Below are 20488 nucleotides of genomic sequence, written 5' to 3' on the forward strand. Positions count from 1 at the left end.
CTTTTCCCATTAAAGAATTGCAAAACTAGTTAAAGACAAAAAAAGACAATTTAGGGCTTTGTGTCAAATTCATGAATCATTATGAGGAATTTGGTGGAAAAAAATTTCAGTGAAAATCAAAGTCAAAAAGGAAAGAGACTTAAAAAATGCAAATGATGAATTGGGCCATAAGTTTTCTGTAAATTGCAGCAGCGTTTCAGAATAGAACATGGTTGTGTGTAATGGGGGAACCTGCCTGCATTTCTTGTTGCTGGTGGGTCGTACAGCATGTCCGTGTCTCCTAACACCATCTATGTAGCAGGCACTAGGTCCATTTTTTTCTGAATTTACATTGTGAATTGAATATAGAATTCATGTACTTTACCTTGGCCAGATTGCAGAGCCCTTGATAATCCTTCTGCAGTTTGTGGATTTTTTCCCCCACAAAAACATTGTGAGTTATTTCGCGCAAGCCTTCACCTTTTTCAATCACAACTTTAATGGATGGTTCACGTGAAAGGACAGTCTGCTGGATGGTCTATTCACACAAACAAAGCAGCATGATTATCATTCTGTGCCACATACAGGCTATTTTACTGTGCTGTAGTTATGTAACAATCAGAGGGCACCTGGTTAAGGACCACTAATGGACACAGCAATATCTATACCTTAATGCACATGCTGGTTGAGGACCCCTAATGGACACAGTGATTTCTATACCTTAATGCACATGCTAAAAAAAAAAAATCTAACAATAGAATCTATTTTTCATTGAAAATCAGCCCAGTAACACCCAGTAAGATCCATACCAGATAAGGATGTACGATAATGATCTTTTCTGTACTGTCATGTTCACAAAGTATGGGGCACTGGAAAAGTAGCAAAGGCCTAAGAGAATTTGAAAATTTCCTTACAGTGAACCTGACACCATGAAATCACAGCCTAATCTGCAGACAACATAGTATAAAGCAGAGGAGTTAGATTGATATAAAGTTTTCAAAGAAAAGATTCAGTATAACCTGTGATTTAGTCGTTTAGCCGTTTGTAAGATTTCCTGTTCAGTGGGCGGACAGCTTTTTTTGTATAAAGTGCATACAGAGATAGGTGTCAATCACTGATTGGATCGCCCACTGGACTGGATCTGCCCAGAAAAGGCAGAGATTCATATAATTGAATCATAGGCTATACTGGATCTTTTCTTGCAAAACTTTATATCAATCTGCTCAGCTTCCCCTGCTCTTTAACACGATGCCTGCAGATTGGACTGCATTTTCATGATGACAGGTTTCCTTTAAATGATGTAAGATAGCGCTTACTGCGTGTGTTGGGGGACACTCGCTTAGCAGCGGGATTCAGTCACATAGGCACAATCTTCTCTATTAAACAGTCCATGCGGTTTATTATGCAGTCATAAACCGGATCATGCACAGTTCATTATATACTTCATGGAACACAATAGGCACCAACAGATGACATTAAGTTGCAGCTTTAACTTAGATACTTCATATACGGCTTTAACTCACAGTTCAGACACTACACCCTCAGGTCCTCCTTGACTAGTTCCCGAGGGGTGTCCGTACGCCGTATCAATGTCTCTACTCATTGGTTTGCAGGCACTGCACATGCTGGACCTTACTCCGTCCAGTTACCATGAGTGACTCCACAGTTCACTAACTGACCCTCTGTCGGTGCACACAGTTCCCCAACTCTGGGTTACCTTCCAAGAGCTCCTGCTCCACACGCTGACTCCTGTCAGTACTCTCTCCCAGGAAAGCTGCCGAACTGGGATCACCGTCCTGGACAATGCCTTGCTCACCAGGCCACCTGACAGTCCAGATCCTCAGACGGACTGTAGCTCCCCCAATGCAGTGGCATCACATACTCTGCATACATGCCTTTCCATGTGCTCTTCAGGAAGTCCTACTCCCAGAATCTTCCAACACAGGTTGTGCTATTCAGGAAGTCCTACTCTCAGGATCTTCCAACACAGGCCTCGCAGTGCACTATTCAGGGATCTGATCCTACTCCCAGGATCTCCAACACACAAGTCTCTCAGTGCGCTATTCAGGGATCCGATCCTACTCCCACGATCTCCCAACACATAAGTCTTCAGGTCCACGGCCTCTCAGTGTGCTATTCAGGGATCCGGTCCACACACAGGACCTCCCAACACACAAGCCTTCCAGGACCTACACACTCTCTCCCACAGAGACCATGTGACCCAAACCCTGGTCACATTATGCACTTGTAACCACTCTCATAGGTGGGAGGTTTGTGTGGTTAGTCAGACCCGCCCATCTCTCCAACTAACCCTGCAAGCCTCCCTTTACAACTACACAAATACTTGTGGGACTACAGGTCCCAGAACAGCATCACTACTGGCTTACAGCACAGACTCTCTCTGTGTCACATACCGGCCATTTACAATAATGCCAGTCACTATCTCATTATCACCATTACAGTCACGACTCCATGCGTATCCTGAGGAGCACATACAGCGCCCCCTATCTGCAGCATGGGTCACTGTATCACAATGAGCATGCAGCGCCCCAGAGTCCTGGTCGTTGCAGTAATGTCGCTCTGCCACTAAGGGGAGCGATGTTACGTCTGATTGCACTAAAGGAGTTCACCTGACCAGGTATCACAGTCACACATTACACTTCACACTCCGGCCACCAGGGGGAGCAAAGGGTTCTATGTATTAGGCCACTCCTCACACTCTGGTGAAACTGGGGGGTTGGATAGGAAGTTAGAGAGAAGCTGACTGGGTTTTGCCCAGGTAACATCTAGTGAGAGGAGAGCGTTACTTGGGAAGATTCAGGGGGGTCCCTGTCAGGGGTGGGATCCTGACAGAGGCCTAACAAAGGACAGACCGTTACGGAGCCGTGCCTGCACCTCATTGCGGTGGCATCTTAAGAAAGGACACGAAGCGAAGGATATTGTGGAGAAGTGAGAAACAAGATCACAGCACAAAGGCAATAGAACCAGTAGGAGTCGTGCCCCGAGATCGGCAACATCCTACTGAGGCGCGTGTCCGGCGCCCGGAACGCCGAGGAAGTAATAGACTCTACGCATTACTTTGAACTACGGCAGGGCAGTTAACTTTAGGTCGGCTGTCTCACCTTTTACACCTAATGAAGAGAACGGAGGCAATTGTGGGAGAGGGGCGTCTCTAGGGTCCCTATAAAATAACTCCAGGCCTACCCCGTCATACGGGTGCGTCCTATCCATATCATCTGGGGGACGGAGAGAAAGAACAGAAACATACACGACAGTTGTGAGGACTATCCCGTGTGTCATGATCTCAATGGCAAGAGAACATAGCATCAGCATATATATAGGAACTAGCTCTTGGAAGATGGGAACTGAGCTGACCATGAACTAAACCTAACGCACAACTAGCAGTGGCCGGGTAGCATGCCTACGTTGATTCTAGATGCCCAGCACCAGCCGGAGGACTAAATAATGCTAGCAGAGGAAAATATAAGTCCTAGCTCACCTCTAGAGAAATACCCCGAAAGGAGACAGAGGCCCCCCACATGTATTGGCGGTGAATTAAGATGAAATAACAAACGTAGTATGAAAATAGGTTTAGCAAATTTGAGGTCCACTTACTACATAGCAGAAGACAGAAAGGACACTTTCATGGTCAGCTGAAAACCCTATCAAAACACCATCCAGAAATTACTTTAAAACTCTGGCATTAACTCATAACACCAGAGTGGCAATTCCTGTTCACAAGAGCTTTCCAGACACAGTAACGAAACTACAGCTGTGAACTGGAACAAAAATGCAAAAACAAACATGGACAAGAGTCCAACTTATCTAGTAGTTGTCTAGGAGCAGGAACAAGCACAGAGAGGCTTCTGATAACATTGTTGACCGGCAAGCAACTAACAGAGAAGCAAGGTTATATAGCGACTCCCACATCTTGATGGGAACAGGTGAACAGAGAAGATGAAGACACCAGTTCAATTCCACCAGTAGCCACCGGGGGAGCCCAGAATCCAAATTCACAACAGTACCCCCCCCTCAAGGAGGGGGCACCGAACCCTCCCCAGAACCACCAGGGCGATCAGGATGGGCCCTATGAAAGGCACGAACCAGATCAGAGGCATGAACATCAGATGCATTCACCCAAGAATTATCCTCCTGGCCGTATCCCTTCCACTTGACCAGATACTGGAGTCTTCGTCTGGAAACACGGGAGTCTAAGATTTTCTCCACAACGTACTCCAACTCACCCTCAACCAACACCGGAGCAGGAGGCTCAACGGAAGGCACAACCGGTACCTCATACCTGCGCAATAATGACCGATGAAAAACGTTATGAATAGAAAAGGATGCAGGGAGGTTCAAACGGAAGGAAACAGGGTTAAGAATCTCCAAAATCTTATACGGGCCGATGAACCGAGGCTTAAACTTAGGAGAAGAGACCCTCATAGGGACAAAACGAGAAGACAACCACACCAAATCCCCAACACAAAGCCGAGGACCAACACGACGGTGGCGGTTGGCAAAAAGCTGAGTCTTCTCCTGGGACAACTTCAAATTGTCCACCACCTGCCCCCAGATCTGATGCAATCTCTCCACCACAGCATCCACTCCAGGACAATCCGAAGATTCCACCTGACCAGAGGAAAATCGAGGATGAAACCCCGAATTACAGAAAAACGGGGACACCAAAGTGGCAGAGCTGGCCCGATTATTGAGAGCGAACTCCGCCAATGGCAAAAAAGCAACCCAATCATCCTGGTCAGCAGACACAAAACACCTCAGATATGTCTCCAGGGTCTGATTAGTCCGCTCGGTCTGGCCATTAGTCTGAGGATGGAAAGCGGACAAAAAAGATAAATCTATGCCCATCCTAGCACAGAATGCCCGCCAAAATCTAGACACAAATTGGGTTCCTCTGTCAGAAACGATATTCTCAGGAATACCATGCAAACGAACAACATTTTGAAAAAACAGAGGAACCAACTCGGAAGAAGAAGGCAACTTGGGCAGAGGAACCAAATGGACCATCTTAAAGAAACGGTCACACACCACCCAGATGACAGACATTTTCTGAGAAACAGGCAGATCTGAAATAAAATCCATCGAGATGTGCGTCCAAGGCCTCTTAGGAATAGGCAAGGGCAACAATAATCCACTAGCCCGAGAACAACAAGGCTTGGCCCGAGCACAAACGTCACAAGACTGCACAAAGCCTCGCACATCTCGTGACAGGGAAGGCCACCAGAAGGACCTTGCCACCAAATCCCTGGTACCAAAGATTCCAGGATGACCTGCCAACGCAGAAGAATGAACCTCAGAGATGACTCTACTGGTCCAATCATCAGGAACAAACAGTTTATCAGGTGGGCAACGATCCGGTCTATCCGCCTGAAACTCCTGCAAGGCCCGCCGCAGGTCTGGAGAAACGGCTGACAATATCACTCCATCCTTAAGGATACCTGTGGGCTCAGAGTTACCAGGCGAGTCAGGTTCAAAACTCCTAGAAAGGGCATCCGCCTTAACACTCTTAGAACCCGGCAGGTATGACACCACAAAATTAAACCGAGAGAAAAATAATGACCAGCGCGCCTGTCTAGGATTCAGGCGCCTGGCGGTCTCAAGATAAATCAAATTTTTGTGGTCAGTCAATACCACCACCTGATGTCTGGCCCCCTCAAGCCAATGGCGCCACTCCTCAAAAGCCCACTTCATGGCCAAAAGCTCCCGATTCCCAACATCATAATTCCGCTCAGCGGGCGAAAATTTACGGGAAAAGAAGGCACAAGGCCTCATCACGGAGCAGTCGGAACTTTTCTGCGACAACACTGCCCCAGCTCCGATCTCAGAAGCGTCGACCTCAACCTGAAAAGGGAGAGCAACATCAGGCTGACGCAACACAGGGGCAGAGGAAAAACGGCGCTTAAGCTCCCGAAAGGCCTCCACAGCATCAGGGGACCAATCAGCAACATCAGCACCCTTCTTAGTCAAATCGGTCAATGGCTTAACAATATCCGAAAAACCAGCAATAAATCGACGATAAAAGTTAGCAAAGCCCAAAAATTTCTGAAGACTCTTAAGAGAAGAGGGCTGCGTCCAATCACAAATAGCTTGAACCTTGACAGGATCCATTTCAATGGAAGAGGGAGAAAAAATATATCCCAAAAAGGAAATCCTCTGTACCCCAAAAACACACTTAGAACCCTTCACACACAAAGAATTAGACCGCAAAACCTGAAAAACCCTCCTGACTTGCTGGACATGAGAGTCCCAGTCATCCGAAAAAATCAGAATATCATCCAGATACACAATCATAAATTTGTCCAAATAATCTCGAAAAATATCATGCATAAAGGACTGGAAAACTGACGGAGCATTTGAAAGACCAAAAGGCATCACCAAATACTCAAAGTGGCCCTCGGGCGTATTAAATGCGGTTTTCCACTCATCCCCCTGCCTGATTCGCACCAAATTATACGCCCCACGAAGGTCAATCTTAGAGAACCACTTGGCCCCCTTTATGCGAGCAAACAAATCAGTCAGCAACGGCAATGGGTATTGATATTTAACAGTGATTTTATTCAAAAGCCGATAATCAATACATGGTCTCAAAGAGCCGTCTTTTTTTGACACAAAGAAAAAACCGGCTCCTAAGGGAGATGACGATGGACGAATATGTCCCTTTTCCAAGGACTCCTTTATATATTCTCGCATAGCAGCATGTTCAGGCACAGACAGATTAAATAAACGACCCTTTGGGTATTTACTACCCGGAATTAAATCTATGGCACAATCGCACTCTCGGTGCGGAGGTAACGAACCAAGCTTGGGTTCTTCAAAGACGTCACGATAGTCAGACAGGAACTCAGGAATTTCAGAGGGAATAGATGATGAAATGGAAACCAAAGGTACATCCCCATGAGCCCCCTTACATCCCCAGCTCAACACAGACATAGCTCTCCAGTCAAGGACTGAATTGTGAGATTGCAGCCATGGCAATCCTAGCACCAAATCATCATGTAGATTATACAGCACCAGAAAGCGAACAATCTCCTGGTGATCTGGATTAATACGCATAGTTACTTGTGTCCAGTATTGTGGTTTATTATTAGCCAATGGGGTGGAGTCAATCCCCTTCAGAGGAATAGGAGTCTCCAAAGGCTCTAAATCATACCCACAGCGTTTGGCAAAGGACCAATCCATAAGACTCAAAGCCGCGCCAGAGTCGACATAGGCGTCCGTGGTAATAGATGACAAAGAGCAAATCAGGGTCACAGATAGAATAAACTTAGACTGTAAAGTGCAAATGGAACCAGATTTATCAAGCTTTTTAGTGCGCTTAGAGCATGCTGATATAACATGAGTAGAATCACCACAATAGAAACACAACCCGTTTTTCCGTCTAAAATTCTGCCGCTTGCTTCTGGACAGAATTCTATCACACTGCATACTCTCTGGCGTCTTCTCAGTGGACACCGCCAGATGGTGCACTGGTTTGCGCTCCCGCAAACGCCGATCGATCTGAATAGCCATTGTCATGGACTCATTCAGACCCGCAGGCACAGGGAACCCCACCATAACATCCTTAATGGCATCAGAGAGACCCTCTCTGAAAGTCGCCGCCAGGGCGCACTCATTCCACTGAGTAAGCACAGACCATTTACGAAATCTTTGGCAGTAAATTTCAGCTTCATCTTGCCCCTGAGAAAGGGACATCAAAGTTTTTTCTGCCTGAAGCTCCAAATGAGGTTCGTCATAAAGCAACCCCAAGGCCAGAAAAAACGCATCCACATTGAGCAACGCAGGATCCCCTGGTGCCAATGCAAAAGCCCAATCTTGAGGGTCGCCCCGGAGCAAGGAAATCACAATCCTGACCTGCTGTGCAGGGTCTCCGGCAGAGCGAAATTTCAGGGACAAAAATAATTTGCAATTATTTCGAAAATTCTGAAACCCAGATCTATTCCCCGAGAAAAATTCCGGCAAAGGAATTTTCGGCTCAGATACAGGTGCACGACAAACGAAATCTTGCAAATTTTGTACCTTCGTGGCGAGATTATTCAAACCTGCAGATACACTCTGAAGATCCATTACAAACAGGTGGACACAAAGCCATTCAAAGATTTAGAAGGAGAAAAAAAAAAATCTCAGCAAACTTCTTTTTTCTCAGCCAAGGATTTTAACCCTTTAGTGGGCCGGTCAAACTGTCATGATCTCAATGGCAAGAGAACATAGCATCAGCATATATATAGGAACTAGCTCTTGGAAGATGGGAACTGAGCTGACCATGAACTAAACCTAACGCACAACTAGCAGTGGCCGGGTAGCATGCCTACGTTGATTCTAGATGCCCAGCACCAGCCGGAGGACTAAATAATGCTAGCAGAGGAAAATATAAGTCCTAGCTCACCTCTAGAGAAATACCCCGAAAGGAGACAGAGGCCCCCCACATGTATTGGCGGTGAATTAAGATGAAATAACAAACGTAGTATGAAAATAGGTTTAGCAAATTTGAGGTCCACTTACTACATAGCAGAAGACAGAAAGGACACTTTCATGGTCAGCTGAAAACCCTATCAAAACACCATCCAGAAATTACTTTAAAACTCTGGCATTAACTCATAACACCAGAGTGGCAATTCCTGTTCACAAGAGCTTTCCAGACACAGTAACGAAACTACAGCTGTGAACTGGAACAAAAATGCAAAAACAAACATGGACAAGAGTCCAACTTATCTAGTAGTTGTCTAGGAGCAGGAACAAGCACAGAGAGGCTTCTGATAACATTGTTGACCGGCAAGCAACTAACAGAGAAGCAAGGTTATATAGCGACTCCCACATCTTGATGGGAACAGGTGAACAGAGAAGATGAAGACACCAGTTCAATTCCACCAGTAGCCACCGGGGGAGCCCAGAATCCAAATTCACAACACCCGTGGTGCTCAGCAGGGAGGTACTACAACACCCAGGCGCTAGTAGGTAGGCTACTGATTTCCACCTGCAAAGAGAACTCTGGATGTGCCTTCGGACCGGCAGGTCTCAGCCAGCCCTGTTAGCAGTGCTCGGGATTGCGGATGCCGAAGCCTTCAGTAAAGAGGTAAAGAGACTGCAACCCTGTGTCCTCGTTATTTACTGCGACCTACACCGTCACCTACATCTTTAATTGGGCGCCCCTTAGCAGGGCCACGGACCGGGTCAGGCCACCGTGACATCCCCAGAACCGAGAGACCCGGTACCGAGTACCCCGCTGCCCTGCGTCTGGGGGCCGCTCCAAGCACATAAACGTTTAAATTGTTTTTGACACACTACAGCCCCTGTCCTGGTCTGGAAACCCCAACTGATCCCTTAAACAGAGCTACAAAAATGATTAGCTTCTAGAGGTACGGATTGGCAGACCGCCATGTTCAAATCTTATAAAAGGGGCTTTAGTGTATCAAATGATTAGTTATTCTTTAAATCTAAGGCACCTAGAATTTCAGAAACCTTCCTAAAAATGAATTAGCTCACCTTATACTTGGCTAGCTGCGCCTTCTTCTCATAGAGCTCAGTTTTGGGTTCCACATCAGCCTGCAGGATGTTCTGATACTCTGTCAGCCACTGAACTTGTGTACTGAACTTGTCAGAGAATTCTTTCTCGTGATGAAGACTCTTTTCCAATGCTGTATGATCCTTTCTAACTGAACTTGCCAGCTCCTCCAACCTTTTCACATGGTTGTGTATATCCTTCTCCAACTTATCAGCTTCATCTCCCGCCAAGTACTTAAGAACGCGGTCGCCTTTTTCCCGGAGGGCTTTCAGCAGTCTGTGACCTAAATCCATATCACCTAATAAAGACTATAGACAGAAAAGGGAGAATATCAAGATTACAGAGCTAATATGGAGCAAAAAGATTGGCAGGACCCCAGTGCAGCAGCCAAATCTGTAGTCTGAGACCTTTTGGATCAAAGGCCTCCAAACTTTATTCCACCTACCAGCATCCCTGGGCCTTCTTCCAATTAGTAGACCCAGCGTGATATCATCACTGTTGCTTGACATATGCCTGATGTCACACTATGCCCGCTACTCAGGTGGGAGGTGGGTCGCAGGACCAGGGTCCAGCAGAATGTTTTTGCTCAACTCTGATATATATTTAGCCAGAGTTGAAACAGAGATAAAATTGAGGTGATATTACATTAGATGGAAGTAGGCTTTCAGCTTAAGGAGTGTTGAACAATTGTCTGTTGAACAATCACTCTGCCAATGTGGCCAGGGACATCTCACTTCATTAGTCATTACAGATATTCAACCTGGCCATACACTTTCAAAGACATTGGAAATGAATGAAAATACTTTTATGGGATTTTTCTTTCAATAACTGATTGTTCATGGGTGAAAAAGAAGAACAAAGGATCAGTCCAACATGATGGTGTTCTTTCCTAAAGATTATACTGTGTCATGGATTTTAAAAGTAGCATTTACCTCAAGTTTCTTCATTTGTTTCTCCAGCGCTGTCTTATCTACAGCTCCCATATCTGCTGTGACACTTTTGAAGATCTGTAGAGCATCAGTAAACCATTCTGTATAATGTTTATTGGCCACATCAGCCTCCTTTATGCTCCTAATTTCTTCTTCAAGAAATTGAATTTGTTCCTTAAAGAGGAAGACAAATAAATATTAAAAAAAAAAAAAAATTACAGAAAAAAAACTACTGCTGCATTGACATTATCGCTATACAAATTCACATATTTAGAAGGGTTGTCTGGGCAGCTATTAAAGTTGGTTTCCCATTAACAAAATCCATTAATAGATCTTGGAATAACAAGAATTTTCACAATTGGTTGTGTTAAAAGGAAATGTTCCTGTGCGGAGATAATCTTATAAATGTGCCCCTGCTGTGTACTGTGTAATGGCTGTGTGCAGGGACGATTTTCTGAACAAAACAACAGCAACATTTACATTTTTAGGTAATTTATAGCATTTGGAGATCACTTACAGTATTTCTAGTAACATGAACTTGCTTTAAAAGAACCTTGTAAAGAAAAACATAGTGAAGTATTTTACCAAAATATGGAGCCTGGCAGCCTGATAGCGAGAAGTTAGCAGGGTGGCCATACTCCCAATTCTGCTGCTTCGGCCCTCCTCTAACATTTGCTGAGCCAAAGTGCCAATCTCTTCAACTTCATCCTTGTACACAGTCACTTCGTCCTGCCATTTCTAAAAAGGGGAACAAATACAAAGTTACACAGTATTTAGATGATAAAAAATCAATATGGAATACATAATACATTTCTGGACAATCTGCAAGGGCCGTGAATAGAAGATGCATTATTAGTATGACCTGCAGTTGTTGTATGTTTGCAGTTATGTTGGACTTACCATCACCGTAAAAGTTTCCTGTATGTATGATTATGTAATTATGATTATACCTTCATTTGTTCAAGCTGTATCTCCTTTGTTGCACGATCTGATTGACGGCCTGCTCTGATATTCACTTTTCCTTCCATAGAGCTCAACCATTCATCTGTCTTCTGGAACTTCTTCTCCATCAGCTTTAGCTTACTAAGGGAGGCATTCATCTGGCTCCGGCCTTCTGTCAACCTTTGCTGATAGACTTGCCAGTCATGTCTTAGGGATTCCAATTCTCTGTCTTCTGTGTGGGGAATGCCCCACGGCAGAACTTCTTCTCTTATGTGTAGGGCACTGTTCAACAATGCCTGTCCATCTGCACAATGCACCTGAAGCTTCTATATAAAAATAATTGAAAATTATCTAATTTTTATCTTTTACCAGTAAATGAAAATGTTTATATTTTTATTACTTTCATTCAGGTTATTTTACGAATAATGATGAATCCCTTTATATGTCTTCTGTCAGCAGCTTTTGCTATGTACTCTGAGGACAGTGTGAGGTTGGACTTAAAACAATTCTAAGATGTAACATAGTAACATAGGTATTAAGGTTGAAGGAAGACTTTAAGTCCTTCTAGTTCAACCCATAGCCTAACCTAACATGCCCTAACATGTTGATCCAGAGGAAGGCAAAAAAAAACCATGTAAGAGTAAGCTCCACATTGGGGAAAAAAAAATTCCTTCCCGACTCCACATACGGCAATCAGACTAGTTCCCTGGATCAACACTCTATCAAGGAATCTAGTGTATATAACCTGTAACATTATACTTTTCAAGAAAGGCATCCAGTCCCCTCTTAAATTTAAGTAATAAATCACTCGTCACAACATCATGCGGCAGAGAGTTCCATAGTCTCACTGTCAGTTATTACAGTGTGTGCTGTTGTTTACTTACACTGAGGGTTTTATCAATATCATTGCCAAGTCTGATGTGCACAACTGCTAGCCCGACTACACCCCTCCTGTGATAAGCAGCTCACTGTCAACAGACAATACACAAAAAGAGCCTGGTGTGGGCAGGGTTAGATTTCTCAGCTTTGCTGCATTCTACATCTGAGAACTCTGGTTGTGTCAGATACCTCTTTTGATCCAGGGTCTCTTTGCCTATATCATGATGCTGTCAGATGAGGTAGCAAAAATCTGCTGATAGATTCCCTTTAACAGTTTACAAAAAAAAACAGAGGTCCAACAGGGGTTAGCATCAGGCCTTCTACTTTTTCTCATTTATATTAATGACCTTGAAGAGCGAATACAGAGTAGAAGTTCAATATTTGCAGGTGATACTAAACTCTGCAAAGTAATCGACAATGAGGAGGATAGTTTAATATTACTGAAGGAACTATGTAAGCCAGAGGTATGGGCTGAGAAATAGCAATTGAAGTTTCATGCAGAAAAATGTGAGGTTATGCACTTGGGCAGACGGAATGAAAGCATAATTATGTATTAAATTGTAGAACACAAGTAAAACTGTCACTGAAAAATACTTTGGCAAATGGGTGGATGGCAAACTCAACTTTAGTGACCCATATGAGGTAGCGGCTGCCAGGGCAAATCAAATCATGGGATGAATTAAAAGAGGCACAGATGTCCAGGACAAGAACATAGTTTTGCCTCTATACGAGTCACTATTGCAGCTACACTTAGAATACTGTGTATAATTTTGGGCTCCAGTATATAAAAAGCACATAAATGAACTAGAGTGCATGCAGAGAAGAGTGATCAAGGTTATTAAAGGTAAGGAGGTGTCATAAAAAAATGTTTTTCAACAATTGAAAAAAGTATTAATGTTTTATTTTTTTAAAATATTATAATTTGTTTTTAACGAAGTTAAATATGAAAAATAATGTAAAAAGGTTTGGTATTTCCACTTTTAAACACTACGGGGAGCAGCTGCTGAAATTTGCCATGAAAACCTAGTGTACAACTAGCTCACATGACAACTGCAGTAAATGTGGGCTGGATCTGCTCACATGTGTGTGATGAAACCCTCTCCGCCCCTTCTGGGTGTTTGTAAAAGGATAAGAAAGGGTGAACTTTAGGATCACAGTGCAAAGCCATTTTGTTGGTGACTGAAAAGTGATACTTACAAGTAAACAGTCACTGAGAACAGATGGCAGCACCGACTCTGTTAGTGCTGCTCGCTGTTTCATAAGCTGGAGTTAGATACGTGGAGTGTATCATGTGTGCTGTTAGATACTCTTAGAGTAACACATGCTGAGGCTAATAATAATAATAATAATAATAATAATACAATAATAATAATAATACAAAATTAAAAATCACAGCACCCTCTCTTTATGGGAATGGGTGAACAGGAATACCAAGACAAGTTATCAAACTTTGGGTTATTCAGTTTGGAAAAACGAAGGCCAAATATATGAGTGGATAGTACAGAGATCTTTCTAATGATCTATACTGTATATACATTGGCTTGCATGAGTGACAAGGGGGCATTGTCTACATATACAGGAAATAAAGTTTTATCATAATCACAGACACAGAATCTTTTTACCTAGCGCTGACAGTGGTAGTTTGCCCCGAACATTGACTTTACTTTTCATCTTAGTCACTTTGTCACAAATAGTCCAATCGCCCAAAGTGCTGTAATCCTACCATTAAACATAAGGGATGTTGCACACAAAAAAATATTTAACTATATGGTATGCTTTCTTGCTGTAAGAATCAGATACTATATTGGAGAGGTCAAAGTTACAACACAACTAGCACTTTCACCCATTGTATAAGAAGACTGGGTTCCATCTCAATAATTCATATTTAATTCAGGCCTCCTTGTCCCTCGCGTCCTTGGCATCCTTGGGTGACTCAAAGAATAAGGATGACCCAAGAGTCACCCACTCTCAATTTAGCAGGATAAATCATAGAGTAATGTATTTCCAGTGCCCTCATTCTCCTTTTTATATCCAAGAACATGGATTGTTTATGCTGGACTTCCACAGAGAAATCCGGAAAGATTAAAATCTTCTTCCCATCAAGCTGAATATTTTACTTCTTCTTTGCCTTCCTTAATATAATGTCCTGGTCTTTATAAAGGAGAATTTTAATTAAGATTGGTTGAAGGGGTGTGCCCACCAGGTCAGGCCTTGAAGGGACTCTATGTGCCCTCTCCGCTGATAATAAAGGAGTGGGGATCTCTTTGCCAAAGGTATCCAGCTGACATTTTTCAAAGAAAAGTCCCTTTTTCCAGCACCCCAACTAGCCTGATGTTATTATGTCTCTGGCAATTCTCTAGGTCGTCTGCCTTAGCAAACAGCATAGCCACAGAATGAGTATGATTCTGAATATCCCTGCAGACAGGGAGGAGGGCATCCTCCAACTCACTGACTCTACCCTCGACCGCCATGGTGCGTTAAGTTGCCTTCGGTTTTATGGATGTTATGAAGATGGTATCCTGGATATAACACACCTGGCTTCCCAGTATGGTAAGAGTGGCATTACATTTATTGACTGCAGTTAGGACATCCATCAGAGAGGCAGATTCTTCTGGGGATACGCCGTCAGGAGCACCCTTATTTCCCATAGGGGATTTTGACACCCCAGAGGTACCCAAAGTAGGAGCCACCACTTCAGGAGCCTCATTATCTTCCTCATCTTGTGCTAAGGCTGAGTATCTGGATCCTGTTGAGGACATTCTCTAAGACCCCTGCTGGTTTGTTCCTGACTTCTGGCTACTAGGGGATGTAATATGTGCTCTATGATCATACTGCACCAGCATGACTGCTATGTCCCCTCCAACGTCCCCCTGCCTCTTCCCACAGGATGCACAGTCTCCATTTTGGGAGCTTACATGTTGCTCACCATCTTCTTTCCGCCTCCTCTTACTGCTTGTCATGGCCTCTCAGCAGACCAGTACCCAACCACCAGGCACCAGAAGACACAAAACAGCTTCCAAGACTCCTGATGCAGACCTGTGTATTCACAAGCGCTGACCACAAGCACGAGTACCTGGCATCACTAGATCCCAGGTATGACTGCACTCTCCTCCTGCTCACTGATGAGCATCATCAGAGTCCAGATAACTGACAGAGGGATACTCCAGTTGAGTGATGCCCCGACGCTGGAGATAAGTATTAGAGCAACTGTGCACTCTCCTGCTTTCCTTCCTATGCAACTCAGCACTATGGCAAGGCGTGAAAATGGCCTCCAACACTACTACCCCGCAATGGTCAATGACTATGGAACTCTCTGCCACACGATGTTGTAATGGTTGATTCACTAAAAAAATTCAGTAAGGTCCTTGATGTCTTTCTTAAAAATTATAATATTACAGTTTATGAGTACTAAATTCTGTGACGGGAAGTTTATCCAGGGAATTAGTATGATTGCCGTATGTACAGTTGGGAAATAATTTTTCCTCTAATATGAGGCAATTAGCATCTGCCGCACGAGGATTTTGCCTTCCACTGCATCAACATGTTGGCTTATAGGTAGAACTCATTGGGCTTATTTCTACCTTCACCCTCGAAAACTATGGATGTAAATACAGCAGCAACATTATTCATATACAGTTACTGTGTTAGTCATGTTGAAATAATAAATAGTCAAAGGATTTATATTTCCTACAAGCATTTACTATATCACAATATTAAGTCACACAAAAACCTAGATACCGGTGGTGGTCTATCTATGTTGTTTTCTAAGTTGTTTTTTTTAATCATAATCTGCTAAAAATGTATGCAGGACCAACAAGCTTTACATTCAGTACAAACAAAAAAGATTTAATTTTAAGATGAAAGCTTTACCTGTAGTTCCTGAAGAGTGGAATCATACATCCCGGCATCTCCATCAGACAACACTTGACAGCTCAGCTTTTCATTTTCTTGTTGTAGCCAGTCTTCAAATGCCCTGAGTGCCTTTTGATAATTATGGTGGTCTGACACAAATTTCTCTGCCTTGATGATTGCTTCCTGTTAAAACATATACCATTAACCACCTCTAGTTTTATATGTGCATATCAACAGTGACTAGTATTGTTATATCAGAGGCAATTCATCAATATCTGTTATTAAAGGTGAAAAAACATCAGTGATGATCCAATGGCTGGGACCCACCCCGAACGGCTGATTGGAGAACTTTTATCCATATTACAATGCAGTAGTAGTGCATAGGCCCTACTTCCGCTGCATTCATTCTCTATGAGGCTTGTGAAAAAGCCAAGCGCTACTCTCGGCAGTCACATTGGGAATGAATGGAGCAGCGGTATAACGTGCACTGCCGCACACTTCTAATGTGCCCAGGTCTGCAGTTCGGTGCTGTTTCCAATAGTCGGACCTCCACCGATCAATAAGTGATCACCTACTTTATGAAGAGATCAGATGACAACTTCTTTTCCCCGGACTACCCCTTTAAACATTAGAAATTCTCATCTGAACTTCTATTACAAAGAGTATGTAATATCAGAACATTGCTGGGTTGCTTTACCTTAACCTTTTCCTTCAGTGTACTGTAGCGTTCATGCAGGTCTTGGAGCTCCAGTTGGGTGACATAATGCTCTGTCATGCTGGATCCCTTCTTTCCTATGGTCTCTAATAAACTGCTGTGACTCAACACCTCTTCATTCAATAACTGTAAAACAATGTTACTATCATGTCAGTATAGCAAGGGAGGCTTAATGCATTGGAAATTTGCATACAAATCTTGATACGTGTGTCTTTATTTAATCACACAGCCACAGCACCTCTAATCTGAATCTAAATCAATATATTAACTGTATTTAGTCTTGAATTCTGCTACTGCATAGAAACAGTACATTTCCAATTATATGTTACAGTTTCCTAAAGAGAAATCACAACTTAAAGGGGGTATCCATTACTATATGACCCTCTTTCACATGTCTTCGTTCTTCCCAACAATAGCATTTCTAATATACTTTTATTACCCGTGCTGCTTCTAAGAGCCCATCTCAGTGTGGGTCACGTAACCCTTATGTCACGCAGCCACTGCTTCCTGCTCTGCTACTTCCGACATTGGCATATGAATGAGACAGATGAGATGTGAACGTCACTTATGGGGGATGAGCTACCTTTCAATGACTGACAAGACTCTAAGCACACATGTCCAGATCACAGACTTCACTGCCCTCTGCACAGATCCTGAAGATGTTTTGGAGCGATGGCCCCTTCAGCTGACAAGTGCCATGATACGCTTTCTGATGAACAGCTGACAAGCACTGCGATGCGCTGCTTAAGGGGCCGGCGCTCCAAAGCATCATCAGAATCAGTGAAAGGGAGAGTGAAGACTGTGATCAGAGCATGGGTGCCCAGACTCCTGTCAATCATTGAAGGATAGCTTTGCCCCCATCAGGGACATGGTCTTCTCATTCTGTCCAATTCCAGACACTGAAAGACAGCTCTGCTCCCATCAGTGACATCCTCCTGGCATTTGTCTGATTCAGGTGGCCAGATCAGAAGTGGCAGAGAAGGAAGCAGTGGCTGCATGGCAACAGAGGGTTATGTGACCCACATCAAGATGCGCTTAGAGAAGCAGCACAGGTAATAAAAGTTTATTAGAAAAGTGTTTGTCATTAAGACATAGGATATATGAAAGGCAGACATATAGTGGTGGAAAAGCCCTTTAAACGTTGAGCCCATCTAAAAGTTAATAACTCATTATACACGCTTACCACAGCCCTGCGATCTGTAGCATACAACTCTACAATCAGAGTTTGAAAAGGCCCATGTTTCAGGGTCAAAACGTTAAGTTTTCTTGGATTGCATATAAGAAAAGCATCATTTCAGATATAGTTGAGTGCCAAGTACTTTGCAGTTTTTTCATTATTTAGATATGGCAGCCTCAAGACTTCATTAATGGTTACAGGTTTCAAAAAGTGAACTATAAAAGCTGAGTGGTGTAATGAAATAGCAGGCAACAAATGAGCAAGGACCATTACTGTATACCTTAGCTTTACTCTGTGCTGCCGTTTTATCTCTTAGCTCATTGTACTGCCTCTCGGGCTCATTTAGCCTCTCCTCCACTCGGTCCATCCAGCCAGAGAACTGGCGAACATCATCTTGGTAACTTGTCCACTTGGACAGCGCTCCGTCCAGTTGGCTGTAATGTAAATGGTGAGTAAATGTCATCTAATAACTGGTTCAGGCATGTTCTGTGGTTAAACAGGACTTGTCTCTGCACAATGACGTCACATATATACTATACGCCAATAGTGCGCATGAGGGTCAACATTTCCAAATAAACAATGGACCTACTGTACCTTTTACACTTAATGCAAGATGATAATAAGGAGGCCCAGGAATCTTTCAGATCTTTTAGCTGCTGCTGAATGGCGGGAGAACCATCTGGAGAAGTGTTCCTCAAAACAGATTCCCCTCTTGTAAGTAGCATCTTCAACTGAATTTCTTTGTCCTGCTTCACCAGCAATAAAGTCTAGAACAAAAAACATGGTGGTCAGGTGAGAAGATGTCATGTATATGGTCTGTGTACATGGCAAGTGACAGGACCCTGTGAGGAGGCTTACCCTACAGGGTTTTTTGCAGACCTTTTTTGCCTTATTTGTGCCCTTTTTGAAGTTCATTTCATGAATGCACCTTTTTTAATTTTTGTTCCACTTTGTGGATGGAATTTACCAATTCCACATGTTTTCAGCTGATTTCTTATGCACGACCTCATAAAAAGTCGCATGCCATTTCTCCCCTCATTTCCTTTCCAAGTGTTTTTGAATATGCCAGTTTTTTGGCTCAAGTTTTGCGACATATTGCTAAATGCGAGACTGTTTGAGCTAAAAAGTCACAAAAATAGTTCAAGACATAGAAGAACAGCCCTTTTGACTTTGTGCCAAATTCATGAACCACAGGCGCCATTTTGAAGAATTAGTGTAAAAAAAGTCAACAAATACCACAAGAGAAACAAGCAAAGTAATTTTAAAAAAAGCAAATGATGAATTGGGGCCAATATGCGATCTATATATACTGTTGGTGTTGTCAGACACATCCACGGACTGGCCCATAGGAGAGCGTGTGAATCCCCCGGTAGACCACTGTGCAGGACTTGGCTCCTCCCTAGAAGCAGTGCTTGGCATAGTACATTTAGTGTAGTATTAATGTGGTCATCATTCATTTAACAAGCTAGCCAATCTATATATATAAGAGGCATCGTGATTACTCGCTAATCCCGCCCCCTGCAGAGTAGCTCCGCCCCACACACATCACCACACATAATCCCCCCCACCCCATTATTACACACAATCCCGCCCCCACCACATTACCACACACAATCCCGCCCCCCCACCACATTACCACACACAATCCCGCCATCACCACACACAATCCCGCCTCCCCACATTACCACACACAATCCCACCCCCACGACATTACCACACACAATCCCGCCCCCACATTACCACACACAATCCCGCCCCCCACCACATTACCACACACAATCCCGCCATCACCACACACAATAACGCCCCCACCACATTACCACACACAATCCCGCCCCCCACCACATTACCACACAATCCCGCCCCCCACCACATTACCACTCACAATCCCGCCCCCACCACAATACCACACATAATCCCGCCCCCCCACCACATCACCACACACAATCCGCCTCCCCACCACATTACCACACACAATCCCTCCCCCCACATTACCACACATAATCCCGCCCCCCCACATTACCACACATAATCCCGCCCCCACATCACCACACACAATCCCACCCCCCACCACATTACCACACATAATCCCGCCCCCCCACCACATTACCACACACAATCCCACCCCCCACCACATTACCACATATAATCCCGCCCCCCACCACATTACCACACACAATCCCGGCCCCCACCACATTACCACACATAATCCTGCCCCCCACCACCACACACAATCCCGCCCCCCACCACCACACACAATCCCGCCCCCCCACCACCACACACAATCCCTCCCCCCACATTACCACACACAATCCCGCCCCCCACCACATTACCACACACAATCCCGCTCCCCACCACATTACCACACAATCCTGCCCTCCCACCATATTACACATAATCCCGCCCCCCACATTACCACACATAATCCCGCCCCCACCACATTACCACACACAATCCCGCCCCCCACCACATTACCACACATAATCCCGCCCCCACCA

At 44.1% G+C, this 20488-nt stretch overlaps 1 protein-coding gene across 5 annotated transcripts in view; it reads right to left on the reverse strand.

Annotated features, from left to right (window-relative positions):
- The window catches only part of SYNE1 (spectrin repeat containing nuclear envelope protein 1), a 667130-nt gene that overhangs the window by 234821 nt on the left and 411821 nt on the right, over nt 1–20488 (reverse strand). For all 5 annotated transcript variants that reach the window (XM_077283091.1, XM_077283090.1, XM_077283089.1 and 2 more), the window contains 9 exons: nt 18585–18757; nt 18271–18424; nt 16796–16939; nt 16117–16281; nt 11376–11693; nt 11011–11163; nt 10429–10599; nt 9478–9804; nt 365–517 (listed from right to left, as the gene is read on the reverse strand). In XM_077283091.1, coding sequence (XP_077139206.1) covers nt 365–517; nt 9478–9804; nt 10429–10599; nt 11011–11163; nt 11376–11693; nt 16117–16281; nt 16796–16939; nt 18271–18424; nt 18585–18757 — 1758 coding nt within the window. The remainder of the gene's footprint in view (nt 1–364; nt 518–9477; nt 9805–10428; nt 10600–11010; nt 11164–11375; nt 11694–16116; nt 16282–16795; nt 16940–18270; nt 18425–18584; nt 18758–20488) is intronic.

Source organism: Ranitomeya variabilis, chromosome 2 (genome assembly GCF_051348905.1).
Source record: "Ranitomeya variabilis isolate aRanVar5 chromosome 2, aRanVar5.hap1, whole genome shotgun sequence".
Taxonomy (NCBI): domain Eukaryota; kingdom Metazoa; phylum Chordata; class Amphibia; order Anura; family Dendrobatidae; genus Ranitomeya; species Ranitomeya variabilis.